This window comes from Eumetopias jubatus, unplaced genomic scaffold (genome assembly GCF_037043125.1).
Source record: "Eumetopias jubatus isolate StellerSeaLion01/CBP00866 unplaced genomic scaffold, mEumJub1_p1.0 scaffold_10, whole genome shotgun sequence".
In the NCBI taxonomy this organism is placed as follows: domain Eukaryota; kingdom Metazoa; phylum Chordata; class Mammalia; order Carnivora; family Otariidae; genus Eumetopias; species Eumetopias jubatus.
In genome coordinates, this window is record NW_028274816.1 from 126,608,732 (window position 1) to 126,629,836 (window position 21,105).

General features: G+C 54.4%; 1 protein-coding gene across 4 annotated transcripts in view; it reads left to right on the top strand.

Moving 5' to 3' along the window:
- The window catches only part of ABR (ABR activator of RhoGEF and GTPase), a 174,574-nt gene that overhangs the window by 103,475 nt on the left and 49,994 nt on the right, over nucleotides 1-21,105 (top strand). For all 4 annotated transcript variants that reach the window (XM_028109312.2, XM_028109311.2, XM_028109313.2 and 1 more), the window contains 6 exons: nucleotides 118-216; nucleotides 7,089-7,274; nucleotides 12,592-12,699; nucleotides 15,381-15,441; nucleotides 20,276-20,328; nucleotides 20,909-21,049. In XM_028109312.2, the coding sequence (XP_027965113.1) occupies nucleotides 118-216; nucleotides 7,089-7,274; nucleotides 12,592-12,699; nucleotides 15,381-15,441; nucleotides 20,276-20,328; nucleotides 20,909-21,049 (648 nt within the window). The remainder of the gene's footprint in view (nucleotides 1-117; nucleotides 217-7,088; nucleotides 7,275-12,591; nucleotides 12,700-15,380; nucleotides 15,442-20,275; nucleotides 20,329-20,908; nucleotides 21,050-21,105) is intronic.

A 21,105-nucleotide genomic window follows, 5' to 3' on the forward strand; every position in this document is an offset into this window, starting at 1 on the left:
CTTCTATTCCCTACAAAAGTGTTAGTGAAAGAGGAAGAAAAAGGCAAGAAAACAGGTCACTCAGGATGTTAGCCTCCTTTCTCATGAACTGTTGGCTCTTGGTTTGCTTTCCTACAGGTGGAAGCAGGGAAAGGCCTGGAGATGAGGAAGCTGGTTCTCTCGGGGTTCCTGGCCAGCGAAGAGATCTACATTAACCAGCTGGAAGCCTTGCTGCTGGTGAGTATCTATGCTCTGGCTTGCTGGTCAGTGTCACGCTCGAAAACTCCCTTTGGAGTTGGAGAAGAAAGGGGACCTGGACCAGTCCTTCCCTGTGGGCAGAATCTGCACTGCTCTGCTGACCAGTTGGCATTGGGCCGGGGTCATTGCCAGAAAGGGGCCTGTGCCTCTCAGACCCAGCCCTCCATGACCTGCCCTGGGAAGGGCGGGAGAGGCACAGCCGGGTTGGAGATGGCGAACACTCCCGTGGCCCGTGACCATGCACAGGCATCACTAATCATTGACAGTACTCTGTCCAGGTGGGAGTCCGGGTGGGGGCCCAGCCTCCGCCTCCACACTGTGCTCCGGGCAGTCTCTACCAGTCAGTCAAGCTGAGTCCTCTCTGTCATTCCCTGGTCCCAGTCCTTCCTCCTCCCAGGAGTAGTGAGCTGTGGCCATCCCCAGGCCCCGTGGCAGGAAATGTGAGGTGGAAGGGTTCCTGTGTCGTTTGAGAAACACCATGGCTCTGAGGCATTAGATCAGCCCCTGCCCTCTTGAAGGTGCCTCAGTTTCCTCCCAAGATGGAGGCATTGGGAGACTCAGACTGGGAGGGAAATATTATTAATATTAGGCAAAAGTACTATACAGATGTAAGGCGTTTTTGCCTTTGAAGAAAGTGCTTCTTAGATGCGGCTAGATCTTATGCAGAGTAAGTAGGGAATGTAAAGTTCTTTCCCCTGGGTGTTTTGCAGCCTGAGACATGGGGAATAAGAAATGTAGATGTAGCTGGGTAGAAACTCATCCTTCCAAGAATTGTAAAGTACACACTTACGTACTTGCTGTGGTGTGAGATGTTGTCACCCAGGGTCCCAGAGACCTTGGAGTTTATTACCCAAGGAATAACTATCTAAATGTGCAGATACTTTGGAGCACCTGGGTGGCTCAGTGGGTTAAGCATCCGACTCTTGATTTCGACTCAGGTCATGATCTCAGGGTCGTGGGATCGAGCCTCACATCTGCTTGTCCCTTTCCCTCTGCTCCTCCCCCTACTCACGCTCTCTCTTTCTCTCTCTCAAATAAGTAAATAAAAATCTTAAAGAAAAAGAAAGAAAGAAAGAAAGAAAGAAAGAAAAAGAAAAGAAATGTGCAGATACTTTGTGACAGCCTGGGCTCAGTTTGTGGTAGATGTCACTGGGAGTTTATCGGTAGGCACAGCAATGTTTTTCAAGTGATGGACAGGGTGGCAGATAGACAAGGACTGCGATCTGGGGCCAGAACTAGGGCAAGACCTGACTCTGCCATTAATCATAGACTCATGGCTCTGTTTTTCATACCTGCATCTTAACCCATTAGTGCATTGTGAAATCAACGTAGGTTGAACCAGCATTTTTTTATTAAATGAGAAAGAAAAATACCAGTGTGCATCACACATAGTAAGAATAAGTACTATTTCACCTAACTTTGGGTTTGTTGCCTGTATATGTGTATATATACGTATGTACTGGGCCACGTTCTTTCTCGCGGGTACTGTCGTTTTGAAAACCACTGGCTTTGGGCAAGCCATGAATAACCTCCTTGAGCCTCATCTTCCTCATCTGAAGATGAGACTAATCCCATGACCTTCTCTGTCTTCTTCACGGGGTTGAGAGGATCAGGTGATCCTTTTGGGGACCCCGGCACTCAGATTAGCTAAGGACAAGCAGAGGGACCCATCAGACACATGTGAAGTACACCGCAGAAATGGTGAATTTGCCATAGCAAATGGAGGGGGCGTTGTTGTCATTACTAAAAGGATGCGCATTTGAGAGGAGTTCCAACAGAGGACCCAAACCGCCTGTCAGAATCCCTGCTTGACCGCTTTCGAGCTCGAGCCCTTCAGCACGTTCATGAACCCTTGTGGCCCATTTTCTCCACCTGCAAACTGCGGATCCTGATACTAGTACTCTGTTCGTGGGGTTGTTGTGGGGACAGAAGGAGTTTGTATGTGAAGCTCTTAGAACAGAGACTAAAGCATTAGCTGCTGCTATTATTTTGACCAGTGCTGAGAGAGACGCAGGTTGGAGCCTGTTTCTGTCAACACAGCCTTTCCCCAGAGGAAGGGGAGGCGTGTCCTCAGAGGAGGCCAGCCCCTCATAGATTCCAAGGTGCCTTCTCGTCAGTCATTGGGCCTAATGTGAGTTTCCATGTGTCCGGACAATAGAAGTAGGGCCCAAGACACTGCCTCCCTGCCTTGCCTTTCTAACAGCTCCTGACTCAAAGGCAAAACCTGTGAGGCTGGGGCCGTAGTCCTGAGGCCACCCAGGACACCTCCCTCCGCTCCCCCTGCCCCCAGCTTGTTCATTGCCCGCCACCGATTGGTTCTTCCTTGAACAGAGGCAGGAGGAGGGAGGGGAGAGGCCAGCTGGGAGGCCTGGTCTATGCTCGCCCTGGTGGGCCCCAGGAAGAGGGGGCAGGACCCTCCACAGCCACAGCCTCAGATAATGAACCTCAGAGATAAGGAATCAAGCCTCCCCACCCCCCTCCTTGAGCTGGGAGCCCTCCCCTCACAGCCGCCTGGTTGCTAGAGCCCTTTGCTCTTTGCGGGGTGATCTGACCAAGGGGCCCTGGGGAAGAAAATCTCTCCTCTCCGTGGCCCACTCCCAGATCTCTTACTCACCGCCCCCCCCACCGCTCTGCTCCTACCGTGTTTGTATTAGACTGTTCTCAGCTTAACACTTCCTGATACGCAGATGGATGGGTGTGTGTGGTGTGTATACCCAAGACTGTGTGTGCACACAGGCGCAGCTGGGACCCACGCAAGAACCTCTGTTCCTGCCCTCTGGGTTTTTGGCTGTGGCAAGATTTGGTAATATGGAAACTTCTGGGTTCCTGGTTGGCTCAGATTACAAACGGAGTGGGCCAAAGTGGGGCGTGGAGGAAGGGAGACAAACCAAATGCGTGTTGTTCTGCATCTCACCTACCGCGGGCAATGTGGGAAGTGAGCTCAGGGGCTGCCTCTGGCCATTGTTACAGGACTTTCCATCCCTAGGCCCCACGGGCCCTCCTTTCTCAGCCTCTCATTCTGGCAGTTTGCTTTGGGGTTCTCAGGTTCCTTATCACTAAAATAGCTTAATGATGCTTCCCTCCCTGGGTTCCGGGAGGAGGAGTAACTGAGGTGATACGTTAGCAGCCTCCAGGCCTTCTGGGATAGGAGGTGGAGGAAGTGGGCTGATTTCTTTCCCCTGTTTCGAAAGGCAGGTTGCCAGGGGACAGAGCCGACAGACGGCTGTGTGAAGTCCCACTATGAGTCAGAACCCTCCTGGCCCTTCTTCCTGAGAAGCTCTTTGTGGGAAATGGAGAGCCAGGCTTGACTCCCAGATCACTCAGTGATCCTCTTTTTTTTTTTTAAGCATCCATTTCTCCCCGGATGAAATGGGCTAGCCTTGCTTTCTGCAGCAGGATTCTGGGAGGAGGTAGAAGTATGCTAGCACTTGGGCTGAAGAACAGTGTTGGGTCTGAGCTCAGTGTTGAGTTGCTTTTGCCTTGTAGCCGCCTGGCCCTGAGGCCTGGATTCAGGGCTTCACCAGATAAAAGTAACTGCCTTCAAGGGTCTCTGGCCAGCTCGGGCTCACACACGCCCCCCACTTTCCCTTCCCCCCAAGCAGAATCAGGGCTGAGACCAAAGGTCCCCGACTTTGTCCAGAGAACCCTCTGACGGCCCGAGTGCAGGCCCCGTCCACGTGACCCGCTGCTGGTGAGCACCCATTTCTTCCTTTTTTGTAGGCAGAGTGGGAAGTTGAGGAGGAAGCAGAGTAATTGGGTCTTGTCTTCGCCTGGGTGGCCGAGGAGTGCTTACCCAACAGCCTCTGAGAAGTCCTGACCCTTCATCTTCCCAGGGCTGTTCCCGCCCTAGGTACTTTATTCCCCTCTGTGTGGGGATGGCACCCAGGCAGGAGTGAGGAGGAGAGGTTCTGGGACCCTGTGCTGACTTGTCCCTCCACTGGCTCCGGGGGCCAGAGCTGGGGGGAGGAAAAAAGGATAAACAAGGACAGCGATCTTGAGGAACAGCTCCCGTATCCTTCACAGAATGTTGGGAGCCCTGAAGCTGAGTGGGGCCACCCACCTAGGGTTGGGAGAACAGTGCGCCCTTCCTCTGGCTCCTGGTTCCTTCTGTTTCCCTGCCTGGCGTGCTTACCCACACCCCACCCTCCACCTGCTCAGACCTTCCCAACCTTCGAGGCCCAGTTCCTGTCACCTCCTCTGTGAAGCCCCTGAGCTGTACCAGCACAACCTGGGGACCACTTGGTTGGTATTTACAGCCCAAGATGGGTAATGCCCTATCTGGCTTTGTGTACTACATTGTTTCATGTGTGTTGGTCCAGTTTACCCAAATGGATCATCATGTTCTCCAGAGCAAGGATCATGAGTCAGAAAAATAATCTCCCGAAAAGAGAATTGGCCCCCCCATCACTCCCCTGCCTAAATCCCCTCAGGGAAAGCTGGGTCATTGCAAGGGCTTAAAAGCGACATTCCTTCCCCCTGCCTGGTCTGGCCCCTGCCGAGTCCTCCAGCCCTGCCTTGGCCCTGCGCCTCCCCCTTGCCCCTTGCCCACTGCACCTGGGCTACCTGGCTTTCTCCAGCTCCTCTCTCTCACCAAGCCCATGCCCACCTTGGGACCGGTGTTGAGGAATACTGTGCTCTGAGCCCCCAGGCTTCCATTTCAGGGTAAATGTTCCCTTCTGGGAGAAGCTGTCCTTCCCCACCCTGGCTCAGGAGGTCTCCTTCTTATTATTTTCATTGCATTTAGGTGGAAATAATGTGTTTGACAGTTTCCTTGTGTTTTGTCTGTCTCGCCTACTGGACGGGAGGCTCCACAGGGCAGGGATTGGACGTGTGTGGTGAATCACTGAATACCTGGTCTGGCCTCACATTAGGCACTTGGTACGTTATTTGTGGGGCGAATAATAATAATGGTGGCAGCTAACATTTTTGGCTGCCTTCTGGGTACCAGGCACATACTTGATATTTTATATAAATTATGGCTTTTGATCCTTCCCATCAGTGTTCTTGAGAAGGTAATATTATCCCAGTTTTACAAATGAGGCTGCTGAGGCCCAGATGCTAAGTGACGTGCCCACAGCTATTAAGTGGCAGAGCTGAGACTCAAACCCACACCTCTTGGCCTGCACTAAGGAAAACCCCATCCTACTGCCCTAGCAAAGCCTGGACGTTAGGGTTAGTTGGTTCCAGCACTAGGAGGGTCAGAAGGAGGGCTCTGCTTTTCCCTGCCTTTATCCTCCCTTTTGGACTTTATAGAGCTGGGAGGACAAGGGAGCTGGAAGTCAGAGCATCATCTGGGTATTTGGGTAGATGGACTTCCTCTTATGGACAGACGAGGCCCCACCACCAGCAGAGGCAGCAGGGAGGAGAGCAGGAAGCGTGGCTGGAAGTTGGCTGCTGTGGTGGCTTGAGCTGCTGGTCCTCTCTCAGACTGAGCCAGGGATAACTCTGGCCTCTGTTAATGTCACTGTTCCATCCAGTCCAACACTGAGTCGCCCGTTATCAGCTAGAATGCTTCTCTGGCTGGAACCAATCCCATGAGGTAATGAGGGTCAGCTCTAGTGAGTCCATACCTGCCATGACTTCTCCTGGCTGTTCCTGGGTTTCCAGAGTGACTCAGACTAAGTCAAAGGCCTCTTTCCACACAGCCCTTCAGCTAGATGAAGAACATTAACCATGTCTGACTCAGGCTTCTCTCTTCTGCGTAAATGTACCTGCCCATCCCATACTTTCTCTTAGGTGGCAGTTGTCCAGACCCTGTCCCCTGGAGGTCCTCTGGAGGGCAGTCTAGGCATCTTCGGGGGCTTTGGGGCTGAGGGAAAGCCAGGCAAGGAAGAGTTCCTCATCTTTTGATATCAGGATTTTTTTTGCTTCAACTATGAATTTTAATAGCTTTCCCCCCCGATTGTAAAATTAATATTTACTCATTTTAGGTGATTTAGAAAATACAGAAAATCACACTGAAGAAAATGCACCCAGGTCCCATTCTCCTACAGTCTCCTACAGTCCTACTGTTGGGCATTAAGGGGACAGCTGCAGCTCCCCGCCAGTGTTAGGTAGTGGTCCTGAGTTACTGCTTGTCACTGCATCCACTCCACCTGTAGCCCCTAGAGCATCTTGGTGGAGATAAGCTGAGTTGACAGATAAGGTTCATCTCACATGTCAACCTCAGCATGGAGAGTCTGAGACTAGGACGAGGCTCAGTGAGAAAGAGCGCTGTGATCGACTAGTAATGTCTGCCATGGGTACAGGAGGTAGGACCGTGGCATCTGTGCCACCTGCTCGCTCTCCCTATACTAAGGGATGGGAACTTGAAATGTCAGTCTAGCTGAGATTGGTCTTGAGTTTCTTTGAGGCTCTACCGCCAAATCCTAGAATCACGTTCTGTTTCTTGGAAGGAAATAGCTCAGGGCTCAAGTTCCCAGTCAACCCTCCCTTCCACGGACGTGTGACAAGGGAGCTGGTAACTCAACACATGAGGCCACCGTGGAAGAAAGGCGTGGATCCTGTTAAACCAAAAGTGAACCCAGTACAGGCTGGGGGCCAGGGACCCCTTGGGCGACAAGGGCGTGGGGGAAATGTGTCCTGGCATTAACCCGTGGGCCTGGGAGGGCTGCCGGACCAGGCCCTGGCTGTCAGGGTCCCCCTCCTTGCAGCAGGGCATCGCTCGTTGGAACCTATGACAGCAGCAACTTGATGCAAACCACACTTCAGGTGCCCTGCCCTCCGTGGCCTTGTCTGGGCACCACTCCAGCTGCGGGAAGGGCGAATCAGCGAATTCGCGGGAAGGGCAAATTGGTGGCCCATCTGGTTTCTTGCCCCTCACCTTCTCTTTTCTCCTTCCTGGCTCCCAGCCCATGAAACCCCTGAAGGCCACAGCCACCACCTCCCAGCCCGTGCTCACCATCCAACAGATCGAGACCATCTTCTACAAGATCCAGGACATCTATGAGATCCACAAGGAGTTCTATGACAACCTCTGCCCCAAGGTGCAGCAGTGGGACAGCCAGGTCACCATGGGCCACCTCTTCCAGAAGCTGGTGAGTCTTCCGTCGACGGACGGTCCTTATACAGTGCCTCCGTGGAGCTGCTGGTGTTGGGAGACGTCCAGGCATCCCCAGCCTTCTTGGCCTCCTCAAAGGCCTGGGTCATTTCTGAGCCCTGGAGGAAAGCCTGGCCCTCTGCTCTGTGGGGCCCTGGGCCTAGCTCTGAGACTGTCTCTGGCTGTGTCCCCTGGAGGACCCCCTAGGTCAGACTCACTGCACCCCCAACCCCATTCTTCCCTGATCTTTCCCTGCCCATAACTTCTGCCAGCCCAGGAGACAGCAAGGAGACTGCCAGTCCGTGGTCTTTGTTCTCTGGGTGTGGATGGCGGTGGGCAGGGAGCAGAGCTTCTCCTTTAGCTCCCCTGCCGTGGTGGGACTGGTTGAATGGACAGGCCTGTACTTTCCTTACACCGGAGAAAACTCTTGCTTGGATACTCACTCCTAGGGCCTCAGGCTCACAGCATGTTCAGAACGGAACTTACTGTCTCCGGAGTTCTTTGCTCTTCTTCCTGCCTCTGTGTGCGTGGGTGCTGCCACCATCCCAACCCCCGTCCATCCATGACTCCCTTGGACTAGTCCTTGGCACCTCCCCTGCCCCACCTCCTTCCGCACCCCCACTTCCGGAGGATGCTCACTGCTGCCTACCTCTCCCTGCCGCCTCTGGGGCCCTTACCTCAGGAGTGGCTCCTACCTCCAGGCCCGCCTCCCCATCAGCCCCCCACCTCTACCTAGCAGCAGAAGAGAGTTAGCCGAGCCCCTGACCAGACCTCGCTTGTTCCCTACTTAAATCCCTTCAGTGGCCCCCCCTTGCCCGTTGGATAAATGCCAGGCTCTGAGGAATGGCTTATGAGACCTTCTGCATGCTGGCCTCTGTCCAGGCCTCTGGCTGGTCTCTAGCTGCTGCTTCCTCTGTCCTTGTGCCCCCTGACCCTGAACTTTCTATTCTCAGTTCATGCAGCAGACACTCTTGACTTCTCTGTTCTTGCAGCTCTGGCTGCCTGAAATGTCCTTCCTCAACTGCTTCCAGTTTAGAAGTGACTTCCTTGGAGAAGACTTCCCCCAACCTTCAAATGCAGCCCCTATGCTTATCCCCTCAGTGAAAATGGTAACCTCCCGTGTCCCTAAAACCATAAGCTCTGGGAGAACAGACTGTATTTTCTTCATCAGTAGACCCCAGAACCAGCCCCGTACTCAATACATGAACGAACGAATGAACGAATGCACCATGACCTTGACCACTGTGACTAGGGAGAACTTGGAAGGCATTGAGGGGGACATCACAGGGCCTGAGGTCTGTGTCCCAAGAGGCCAACAGTGTTGTAGGGACAAATATAGCTTCTAGAGCCACAGCTGACTTTGGGGTTTTTGGGGTTTTTGTTTTTTTTTTAAGATTTATTTATTTATTTGAGAGAGAGAGAGATCGAGCGTACACACGGAGGTGGGGAGGAACAGAGGGAGAGGGAGAGAGGCTCCCAAGTAGACTCTGCGCTGAGTGCAGAGCCCAGTGTGGGGCTCACCAGCGGGGCTCCATCTCACAACCCTGAGATCATGACCTGAACCAAAAGCAAGAGTCAGACACTTAACCGACTGTGCCATCCAGGCGCCCCGGCCACAGCTGACTTTGAATCCTGGCTCTGCCACAGATTAAACCTGTGACTTTGGGCACAGCCTCTCTGTGACTCAGCTTCCTCATCTGTAAAAAAGAGGATAATAATAGTAGTTACCTCATTGAACTGTTGTGAGGACTATGTGAGTTAATACCTGAAAAGTGCTTGGAATCGGGCCCAGAACAGAGTAAATTAGTAAATACTCAATAGTCAGCCGTTAGCATTACTGTTATTACCATCACTGCTGCCACCATCATCGTTGTTGTTGCTATGGTTAGCGAGAGGCACCCCGGAAGGTGGTATTGCAGGGGAACCCCACGCTCCTGGGTCCAGCAGCCCCGGAGTACCTGCCCCAGTTCAGGGACCGTGCATACCCAGTGATCACTCCCGGCCCGGTCCCCGGAGCCTGAGCTGATCAGCCCTCCGGAGGGCATAAGAGAGCAAACCACAGGTGGGGGTGGGGCGGTGAGGGGGGTTGGGGGGTGAGGGAGGTGGGGCTGCATAGGCCAGAGCACAGTGGAAAAAGGCTGTCCCGGTTTATGTTTGTCACTCGGACCCTGCTGTCACCAGCGTCCCCCATTCAGCTCCGCAGGCCTGGGTCGTGGATTTGCTATCTCCCTTCCCTCCCCCCAGCAGCGTGAACTGCTACCCGCAGCCCTTGGAGCTGCAGGCCTGGGAGGGCTGGGGAGGAGCCCGGGCGGTCCAGGCATCTGGAGGTAGTTTATTTTCAGCTGGTCTCCATTACTGAGGGAAGGGAATTAGCATCTCTGCTATTTGTTTTATGAGATCACCCCAGTGCCAGGCTGCTGTTTTCCAAGCAACCTCCACTTGGCAGTTAATGGCCATGGCAGGCCGGCCTTAGGCTCTACAGACGAGGCTACACCGTGGAGATGGCAGCACCTGGGATGGTCAGTGACCCTGTGCGCGGGCCTTCTGCCCAGGTGGCTCCTGCTCTGACTCACCTCCTGCTACCCCCCTTGGGCCATGGGATGGGAGGATAGTGTTCCAACCTGGGCAGCCAGCCCTTATGTTCTTAAGGGAAAGGGGGACAAGGAGAGCACATCCCCGGAAGAAGAAAAGCAATGATTTTTACTTTGGTTTAGGAAGCAACTGTCTAGCACCTCCCCTGTAGCTTGGGACACTGGGGGACCAGTACTCCCCCTGGAAAAGCCATTGAATTCATCCCTTCCTGCACTTCCCCCCAGATTTTCATCTTTGCCAAGTCTGGCCCATCTGGGGCTGCGATCTGCACGGCTCTGGCCTTGGCTCTTCTGCAAACATGCCAGTTCTCATTTTCCTCTCCGGCCTTCCTGGCCCCCCACCTGCCACCTTCCTGCCTGCCACCTTCCACCGGCCCCACCTCTTTGGGATCTGGAGGAGCACAAAGATTCTGCAGAAAGCAGAGTGGTCCAGGGTGGGTCCAAGCGGGGCAGCCCGCTTTCCCCAGCACTGTGGTGGGATCCCCGGAGGAAGCCCAGTAGCAGCTGAACCTCCTTCGCTGCTTCATTGCACAATATTTAAACCAGAAATTCTAGAGAATACATGTAACAAACAACTGTGCCCTCCTCTCCCGGAATTAAGGGATGTTGAGCTCTGAAGATAGAAAGACTTTTTAATCAAGAAAACAAAGCATTATAGATGAAGTCTCTCTCTCCCTTCCCCGTGCCCTTCTGCTCAGCCCGGAAGCAGCTACTGGAATGAATTTGGTGTGTTGCCTTCTTGGGCTGCAGTTTGTATTTTTATCATGTATCTGTATCTTTTTATGGCATTACGTGTACTTTTTAAAATGTACGTATTTTATGTATTTTGCAATTCGATCAACAGTTGCTTAGGAACTGGTCAGTGTTACTACTCATAGATCTCGTTCATTCATTTAACTGTGTGAGTATGAATTCCCCTATTTGTGAGCATCTGTTACCAGTCTTTCCACAGGAGGAAGAGTGAAGCAGTGAATCCCCTTGCTCACATCTCCTTGGGTCTACATACATATGCAGGTTTCTCTAGAGCGGTGCTTCCAGCAGAACTATAATGCAAGCCACATATAATTTTAAATTTTCTAGCAGCCTTATACTTAAAAGTAAAAATAAGTACATGAAATTAATTTTAAGAATGTATTTTTAAAGGGCGTCTGGGTGGCTCAGTCGTTAAGCGTCTGCCTTCGGCTCAGGTCATGATCCCAGGGTCCTGGGATCGAGTCCCACATCGGGCTCCCTGCTCTGCGGGAGGCCTGCTTCTCCCTCTTCCACTCCCCCTGCTTGTGTTCCTGCTCTCGCTGTGTCTCTCTCTGTCAAATAAATAAATAAAATCTTTAAAAAAAAATGTATTTTTTAAAAATATGTATTTAGCCCAAGAGATCCAAAATACTGTCATTTCAACGTGTAATCAATATTTAAAACTTAATAAGATAATTTACATTCTCTTTTACAGACTAAGCCCTTGAAATCCAATGTGTACTTATACTTAGAGCACATCTCGGGGCGCCTGGGTGGCTTAGTTGGTTAAGCATCCGACTTTTGATTTCGGCTCAGGTCACGATCTCGGGGTTGTGAGGTTGAGCCCCGTGTCTGGCTCCAAGCTGGGCGTGGAGCCTGCTTAAGATTCTCTCTTTCCCTTTCCCTCTCCCTCTGCCCCATCTCCCTCTCTAACACACAGGTGCTCACCTACTACAAGTAGTGACTGACTCCTGAACGGGACCCCAGAGCTCTGGGGTTTGTATGTAGAAGTGGTTTTGCTAAGGAGTAGGCCAAGCTGTGCATATTTTCGGCTTTATCAGTTATTGACAAATTACTGTCCAAATAACAGGCCTCACATCCCCGTGAGTGGTCTATAAAAGCTCTAATTTCCCCTGCATTCTTGCCAACCCTTGATATCATTAGACTTTTAAATTTTGGCCAGATTGATGGGGATGAAATAGTATCTCACTGTGCTTTTTAATTCACATTTCCACCCTTTACTCTCTCAAGAGGAAATGCATATGCAAAGCACAGGAAGACTTTCCATAAATATTTGAGGAATTAAATTTGTGTTAGGTTCAGAGCCACATGCAAATGTGTACTGAGGCAGGTAGGGTCTCTGGCTCCTTAAGAGGCTGAGGATGAGGGGACAGGAACTGAGAGAGGCCAGGGGAAGTGGGGACTGCACCTCTTTTTTTAAGTAATCTGTACACCCAGCATGGGGCTCGAACCCACACCCCGAGATCAAGAGTCACATGCTCCACCGCCTGAGCCAGCCAGGCACCCCCGGGACTGCACCTTTAAATGCTGTGCCTTACACTCAGCATGGGCAGTGGGGTACTGAGCAGGCCACGCGTGCCCTCCCTGCTCCAGCTAATTCCAGGATGTGAAAGACGTGTGAGGCCTTAAGGGGCTTCAAACCCTGGGAGACCTTTATGATGCTAAATAAAGCCAAATGCTGTTGAATTTCTAGCATGCCAACAAAGGCCCTGCCCCCTGCTCCCCCAACCCCCAGTACCCTCTTGTTAACCTTATTGGCTGAGCTGGTTTCCATGGAAACTGTCAAGTTCAAAGGGATACTGTAGTATGTTCATCCTGCCTTTCGCCTCTGTTCCAGCGTAGCCCTTTGGAGCAAAGTTAGAGGTTCCAAGTGCCAAGGGAGCTCCAGGTGCCCTGCTTACGCTTCCATCCATTCATTAATCCTCTCCCCCATCCCGCTGCCCTCCCTTTTCTCTCCTCTTCCCCCTGCAGGCCAGCCAGCTTGGCGTGTACAAAGCATTTGTGGATAACTACAAAGTCGCTCTGGAGACAGCTGAGAAGTGCAGCCAGTCCAACAACCAGTTCCAGAAGATCTCTGAGGTGGGCAGCTCCCTGCACGGCCCCTGCCTTCCAGCCTCCAGGCCTGTTGCCGGTTAGGGAAATGGTTCCCCTGAGGATAACAACTTAGACTGACATTTGCTTTCTCGCACTTGATATTTTCCCTCTTAATATAAGAATAACGATGTGTTTGATTTTGTTATTCTATTTAGGTTATTCTGTATTAGAACAGAGGAGACAAAAAAGAAAAAAGACAGTATTCTCACACTGGTGACCTTGAGCCAGTCACTTCCCTTCTCTTGGCCTTATTTCCTCTTCTGTCAAGTGAGGTGTCTGGATTCTTCAGCTCACCCCCAGCTTGCTTGATAAGAACCACCAGGGGCACTGTTTAAAATGCAGATCTCCAGACACCTTCCTTGGAGCTTTAATTCAGAGGGTTTGGGGTGGGACCCCGGAGTCTATTTTTAACAAGCTTCCCGGGTGATTTTTATGATCAGAAAGATTGGAAGAGGTCTGGACTAGGTAATCTTTTAAGATCCTTACAATTGCACAACAGAGAGAGGACCAGGGCCGTTTGTGAGAAGCAGCCCTACACTCTCTGGCTGGAAGCTTGCCTGTCCCTGCTGCTGCAGCCAAGCCTTCCTTCCATGCTCCTCTGCAGGGCAAGCTGTGTCATTGGCTGCCATTGCCTCTTCAGGAAGTGGCAGGGAGGAGCTCTAATCTCCAGGAGCACAGCACAGCCTCCGTCTTGGGCCAAAATGATCCCCGTGAGCTCCCCAAGCTGCTGGCCTTGGCAGTCACAGCCCCAGCTCCAAGTTTGGGGCAGGAGAACCTCTGGTTCCAGGGCAGGGAGGGCTCCTCCTGCAGCTTTGGAAATTTTGCCTTACAGGCCTCTCTGGACCTTTTGCTTTCCCATCTCTGCTCTGATGCTAGAAAAGTTGGTGGGATGCAGGGTAGTGTTGGTGAGACTCCTGGGGTTATGGGTTCTGCTCCAGTTTGGAATCAGCTGAGAGGCAGCACACAAGTTGGACAGAGGGAGATGAAAATGTCAGCTCGATTACTAGTAAAAGCCGGGTTGGAAAAATGTGGACTTGGATCTATAGGCACACTGGGCTTGCTAACACTTGCCCTCCACCATGAAACACATCTACCGGGGATGGAAACAGGGAGCTAAGTTCCGTTTCTTCTCCCAGCCGCAGCCATCAGGTGAGTCACCCTGTGCCTGGGAGGACGGAGATGGGTGGGGAAGTCCCTCTACATGGAGTCACAAGGCCGGAGAAATGGTGCTTCCCCTCATGGCTCCCAACCCTCCTTGGGAACAAACTGGATCCGCCTGATATGTGTCCAAGGCTGCCCAGGGTTATGTCTGCTCCAGAGAGTGGTGAGCCTCCTCTTAGCCTAGGCTGACTGCCCATTCTCTGGTTGGCAGAAACCCCTGCACTCCTCCCGAGTCCCTCTCCCAGCCTGCCGGCCCCAGCGGCAGAGCTGGCCCCCTGGCCTGCTGCCAGGTGGCTTCTCACCCTGACTCATGCGCTGACGCTGTCGCTTCATACTGGCACTTCTACTTAATTACTGCAATTAGGGCCCTTCTCCTCTGCAGCCGGAGCGATGTCATACCTCTAGGCTACACTGGAGGGGGGCACGGAGGCAAGTTTCCTGAAGCCAGGAATCCAGACAGCCACCAGGGACACACCTGCCAGGGACCCTTCTCCCCACCCCAACTCCCAAGCTCAGACCCTAGGGTTTTCTCTGTCCAGAAACAGCTTGAGGCAGGAGTAGGAAATGTGGAGCTCCTGCTGCCTGGGCATGTCCCCCCTTCCGGGCAGAGCAGGCAACATCCCCTGGGTTCCTGACCTTGGCCTCCCCTCACCCTGGCCTCCCTGCTGACGCCCCACTTGGAGGCCCCCTCCGTGCACTCCGCCCTGCAAATGGGGATTGCGTTACAGCTCCAGTTGCGGGCCCTAGTGGTCTGTCGCCAAGGGCTAGAGCTGGAACCTCTCTAAAGGCAGAGAAAAGAGGATCAGATAAGCAATCCCTAGAGTCTCTTTCCGGCGCTCACTCCGGGTCACTTTGCTTGGGGACCAGGAGGGGTGTGGCCTCTTCCTCCCTTGCAGTTTCCTCCCTGATGCTAGCACAGGCACCTGTAGGTGGGGGGTGGCAGGTGGGGTTGGGGGCTGGGTGAATCCCTCTCAATCGGGGTAGGATCTAGGTGGGACTGCCCTGTGGAGCTCAGTCTCTGCCCCAGGTGCAAAGGACCCCTCGCTCCTTATCTCCAGGGCTGCTCGCACCCTAAGGTGCTGGTACACCTGCTGTTTGTCCTCTGAAATCCCATGTACTCTGGGCTGATGGTGGACAGACCCGTAAATAGTGGCTGCTGCTGGGGGATCCCGCTCTTGCCACCTCTCTGGAAGGCCCTCGGAATCACCGGGGAGGGGCGTTAGGGGCGTGTCCGAGGAGCATCATTGCTCCAGACCTCTCTGGTACCCAGAACCCCTCCTTCCCGCCTATACGCAGCCTCCTCGGTACTGCATGGGGCTCCAGGAGATCATGGGTGTGGCACAGGGAGTCTGGAGTCATTGAGTCAGGGGGAGACCTGTGCTTTGGTCTTTGTCTTCCTGTTTGCACCCTGGGTTTCAGAGCGCTTCTTCCTGCTCTGCCTATGATGGGGGATGGGGAGGTTCAGGGGGCAGGCCACATAGTGATTCCTCCCCTCTGTTCGGCAGGAACTCAAAGTGAAAGGTCCCAAGGACTCCAAGGACAGCCACACATCAGTCACTATGGAAGGTACTCTGGGGAGCGGGCTGGATAATCGTCACCTTCCTTTGTCTGCTTTGTAGACTATGGTGCCCTGCTTGTGTGAGCATGTGCATGGGAGTGTGTGTGTGTGTGTGTGTGTGTGTGTGTGTGTGTGTGTTTGTGTGTGTGTGGTGCACAAATGCGAGGAATCCAGCCTCTGTCCCTAGGCAGCCGGCCAGCTACAAACGTGCCCCTCCTTAGGATGCCAGCAGGCAGCGCGCTCCCCCCTCCTCTCCCCGCGCGCCTCCCCGCCCCGCCCCTCCCCCTGCTAGAGGAGCGCTCTGAGGCGGCTGCTTGGTTCAGGCTGTGCAGCAGCAGCGGGCAAGGTGGCTGAGTGGCTGGGCTGCTGATGGGAGCCACCGAGCGATGGCCACAAGCTCCAGCCGCTGGGACGGAGGCTGCCATGGAAATTCTCCTCATCATTCGCTTCTGCTGTAACTGCACCTATGGTAACCCAGGCCCCCTCTCCTGGGAGGTGGTGTAGCTTCCCAGAGCTTCCCACCTCTGGGGGCTGCCTGGAGTGGGCTGGCATGTGGCCGGCAAGGTGGGGGGGGGTGGCGGCAGGGAAGGGAGGGGGGTACGAGTGGCTGGATCTGTGTTTGCCCCTGTTCTGGCCAGCTTCCGGCCTGGAGTTGAAGTCTGGGGCTGCCAGGGGCAGGGTGGCTTGGAAATGGAAGGGCCAGGCTAGAAGCATCCAGGCACCCCCTCCCCAAGACTTAGCTTGGGAGGCAGTGGGCAACTTCCTGGAGATGCTGTTAAGGAGAGAAAGTGACAAGGCTGTGCCTGCAGGCGTGGCAGCCCTGGGGCTGGAGGGGGGTCAGCAGGGGCCAGTCAGACTGGGGCATCTGGTCTGGGCAGCGGTGTCTCGGCCCAGGGGGGCGCTAGCCCCTGCTGGAGGGACAAGTTGGGAGTTTCTTTGTTTCCGGAGAGAGGAGAGGAGCTCGAGCCGCCAGGGTATTGTGTGCTCCGAGTGCACAGGCTGCCTTCGAGACATTCTCTCTTCAGAACCGAGCCGGTTTGGGGGGAGCAGGAGGGAACTGGGCTGCTCCCAGGGGGTTGTTTGTAGCCACGGGAGACCCTCAAGCTAAGGTCCTGGCATTTGGTGCATGCTGATGGGAGAGGGGGGTGTGGCAGGCCGCTGCTTTGTGAAGGTCACACACCCACCGGTCAGTGGAAGGGACCCAGGGCAGCCTCTGTGCAGCTCCCTCAGCACGGGGGTCCTGGGACAGGCACATGCTGTCGGCTGGGCTCTAGCTCAGCAGGGGCCGAAGCAGGCCTAGGCAAGGAGGTGTCTGGAAGTGGACGCTGCCCTCTGAGGCAAGAAGTGCTTTAGGGATGACCCAAGCTGTCTTTGGCGGGGGCGGAGGCTCAAGTGTTGCCTCCAGGGGCCGGCTGCCCTGGGCCCCGGTGTGTTGGAGTGGCAGGCGGCTGGTTTTAGGACCTTCTTCCCTCCCACCAGGCATTTTGTCTGCACCCTCTCAGTCACTTTGCCTTCACATCTCCGTGGTAACCTGGAGCTCCTTGGTGAAGGCTGAACGGAGGGGGGTGGCAGTTTGCTGGAGGAGAAATGATGAGGTTTCCTGGGCTCTTTCTCAGAGGCCACTGTGCTGGAGGGGCTGTTGTCTGCTCACCTGCTCAGGCCCTCCCAGGGTCGAGGATCGCTCTTAATGGAGGAACCCCTGAGGCAGCCCTTCTCCAGCTGCCCCTGCAGGACAGCTGTGGGAACTCTAGTTACTGGCCAGAAGCTGCCCCGTGCCCCCACCTGTCGGCTCGGATTCTGACAGGCCGGGCTCAAGAGGCGAGATGGACTTGAAATTGGCCCGTTCGAAGATCAGAGGAGAAATGCTCTTTTTGGTCTCGCCTAGGAGTGGGTCAGGTCTCAATTCTGCCTCCTTAAAAAAGAAGTGCGGTTGGCCCTTGGCTTCCTCTTCCCTTCCCAAATGGGAGTTTAGTCTTAGTGAAACAGACCTGGGACTGGAGATTAGTGTTTCTTTGGTCCCTGTGATACTGTCTTTGAAGTCAGCTTCAAAGTGGGGAAGGAGGAGAGAACAAGCCCTTTACAACCACACTGTTTAGAATCTTCTCAGCCCTTCCAAGGGATGCTGCTTCTGGGGGCCCCAGGGTGGTGGATTCTGCACTTGGGGCTCACTCTGGCTTAATGGTTATTTGCTGAGCACCCACTCTGCAGGTCTCTGAGCCAGATGCTGGGGGTGGCATGCAAAAGGAAGTCTTGTGTGATCCAGGCCCCCAAGGAGGGGGCCCACCTTGGTAGCAGAAGAGGCCAGCTTACCCACTTCTTCCTGGTGAATCTTTCCAAGGATCCTCCCAAGGGTCGCTGAGCTTTTTGCAGATGCTGCCCTCCCATACCGAAGAAGACAGCTCAAAGTTAGGAGCACGGGTAGACCTACATTCAAAACCCAGCCGCCATTTGCAGCTTTGTTATTGTGAGCAAGTTACATAACTTCTCTGTGCCTTAGAGAGGTTTCCTCATCTGTAAAATGGGGCTAGTGATAATTGCTTCTCTTTTTAATCAGAGGAAATAGCACATATTAAATGCCACTGGACACAGACTAGGTACCCAGCAAACTACAGAGAGGCCAGCTTGCTCATGTCAGTGGTCTGACTTTCAGACACTGTGGGTATTGTTTGCAGAAGTCCTGGTCAGGGAAGGCTTCCTGGAGGAGGTGGGGAGACAGTCGTTGCAACTTGGTGAATGGTGTCTGTCTCCGGAACAGGAATGGCATGGTGAAGAGAAGGGAGGGTAGGGGAAGCAGGGGGCAGGAAGCAGCCCAGCCTGCTGGAGCCATGGGACAGATGAAAGGGGAAGGGTGGGCTCCTCACCCTGCGTTGTCCAGGGGACCCGACAGAACAATTGGGGTGGCTCTTCCTCCCCTTTTTCCCTCCCTATCTGACTGTGGCCCCAGGGCCTTCTCCCTGAGTCCCCCTCCCCCCCCACCTTTCCTCCTAGCTGTTCTCCCCCAACGTGGGCACTCATTCCACATCCCCGGTCAGGTAGACTTGAGGTGACCGCAGGCGTATCAGTAACCCCTCTGAAACCCTGCCCACCATTTGTGCAGACCGCTGAGCTTAGTCAGAAACCTCTTCCTCCTGGGACTTGAGAGAGGGACAGAGGGAGCTGACGCTGCAGTATCGGCTTTGCCCTGAGCTGGAACTCCAGGGCCCAACCCAGCAGGGGCCTGCTGAACTTGCACTTTCTCCTGGGTCTTTGCTGTTCTCAGGTGTGATTTCCCCCTGAACATGAGCTAAGCCACAGGTGGGTGCTCTAAATAATGTCAGTACGGGCCCCCTCACCCCCCCCCCGGGGGGGCTGATAACTGAGCTCTACCCTCACTGCCCCAGGATAACCCAAGCCTGGTCGTGTTCCTTTGAGCTCACATAGACCATGGGGAGGGTCTCTCACAATTGCCACGTTAAGAAGGGGCTACAGATAAGTCATGGGAAGTGTGTTGGCATAAGGCAGTGGTTTTCAACAATGGCTACATATCAGAATCTGCAAAGAAGCTTTTTAAAAATGCTGATACCCAGGTTCCACCCAGCAGAGATTGGGATTTAGTTGATGAGGTGGGGAGAGGGGAACAGGCAGCTGTTTCTTTTAAGAGCTCCCCCAGTGATTCTAAAGGGCAGCCAAGCAAAGACTGCAGATAAGGCTCATGGCATACCACTGAGACTCTATCTTCTCCGGAGCCAGCAGATCGTTCCCCGAAGTGTCTGCTTAGCAATGCATGGGGTATTTATATTTAGGGCTTCAGGGGACTCTTTGGTTTGGGGACTAGCTAGGGCATGAGTGTCAGCTCTGCGACTGTCACAACCAGCATCCTGCCTCTTCTTGCCCCTGTGGCAGGAGGATGGAGGTCACGACCCCACGGACAGAGGCATCCAGGTGTAGGGCTGAGGCTGAAGCACGTATGTTTGGGAGGGGCAAGGCACAGCTGCTTGCAGGAAGCTTTGTTTAGAAGTGTGGTCAGCCAATTGCTGCCGCCACCTGTCCCCACTGAACCCCAGCAGTCCTCCTTTGCTGTCCTGGTCGGCCAAGGGGTGTGGGGAATGGGGGTCCCCCACTGAGTCTGCATTTTTTCCCCCAGCCTCTTCAGCACTCCCAGAGGCCCCACCTGAATTCCTTCGGGAAATCTTTGCTCCCTCAGCTGCCACTTGCTTGAGAGCAGAGGCTTTGTGTGAAGAGCTGGCCTGCCTCCTTAGCCCTCAGCTTGTCCTGTTTTGTCGGGGAGTTTGATGGCATGGAGGGGGGTCTTCTCATGGAGATGAGGCCGCCCGTGTGAGTCAGAACAAAGCCTGTGGTTCCCAGCTGGCGATGCCAGGCCTTGGGCCAGAGGAGTATAAGAATGACTGGATGTGCAGGAGCCACCTTCCCCGGAAAAGCATCATGTCTCCTTCCCGCATTCTGGGGTGCCGGACGTGACCAAAGTGTGCCAGAACTCTGTGGGGTGAGGCGAGGTATAGCTGTATGATGCTGGGTTAAGGGTATGGAGGAGCATCTTCATGCGCTCTGAGCCTGGTCAGACAAGGAGAGGCCTGTGGGATGGCCCTTCGAGAAGTTACGTCTGGCAAGAGATGAGATGAGGCAGGCAGGAGGGGACCTGGGCTGCCAGTGCTGCATATCTCTGTGTGGGTGCCGTCCGGCCCGCCCTGGGGAAGAACGGATCTGTGGCTGCCTGCACCTGGGCATCCCGGTGGGGAGGGGGGGGGGGCACTGAGGCGGGTGGAGAGATGAGGCTCATCTCTGAGGTGTCAAGCTGCTCCCTATATTTCATCTGTCCTGTGTCGTCCCTGCCTTTGCCAACAGCTCTGCTCTACAAGCCCATTGACCGCGTCACCAGGAGCACCCTGGTCCTCCATGTAAGTGTCAGCCCCTGAATGGCCAGAGCAGGGCTAGGAGTTCAGTGAGAGACTGAGCCCGGAGGCAGGCGCTGGAGTCACTGAGAACCACCCACTTGGGGAGCTTGGCAGAGTGGCCCTGGGCCCTGACTGCACCTGCCTGGCCTCAGTAACCATGCCGGCGGAGCCAGGGCCCCAATATAGCTTGGCTTTGAAGCTCGACATTTGACCAGATGCTGCCATGGAGGCAGGCACTTCCTACCTCCCCACCCCTTGCCTCCTGGTCTCCAGGGTCCTTGGAGTAGCTGTGGGGGTGGATGGAGGTGTGTCTCTCCCAGCTGCTTGGGGAGATGAGACCCCACCTGACTCCCTCTGCCAGGGGGAAGAGTAATGACTTAGTAGTAATAAAGGGGCACCACTACCCTCACCCCTGCTTCTTGGACCCTCATTTTGAGTTCAGATTTCACAGGGATGACCAGATTAGAGCATGGGTCCCTTAGTGCCCCGCCTTGGAATTCCTCTGGTGAAGATTGAGTCCCCACTGTCTTCTCATTGAGCCCCAGAACTGCTGCCCCCGACTCACCACCCCACCCTTTCCCAGGACCTGCTGAAGCACACACCTGTGGACCACCCAGACTACCCGCTGCTCCAGGATGCCCTCCGCATCTCCCAGAACTTCCTGTCCAGCATCAATGAGGACATTGACCCCCGACGGACCGCGGTCACAACTCCCAAAGGGGAGGTGAGCTCAGGACCCAGACCCGCCTCTCACCCAGACTGAGAAGGGCGCAGCAGGCC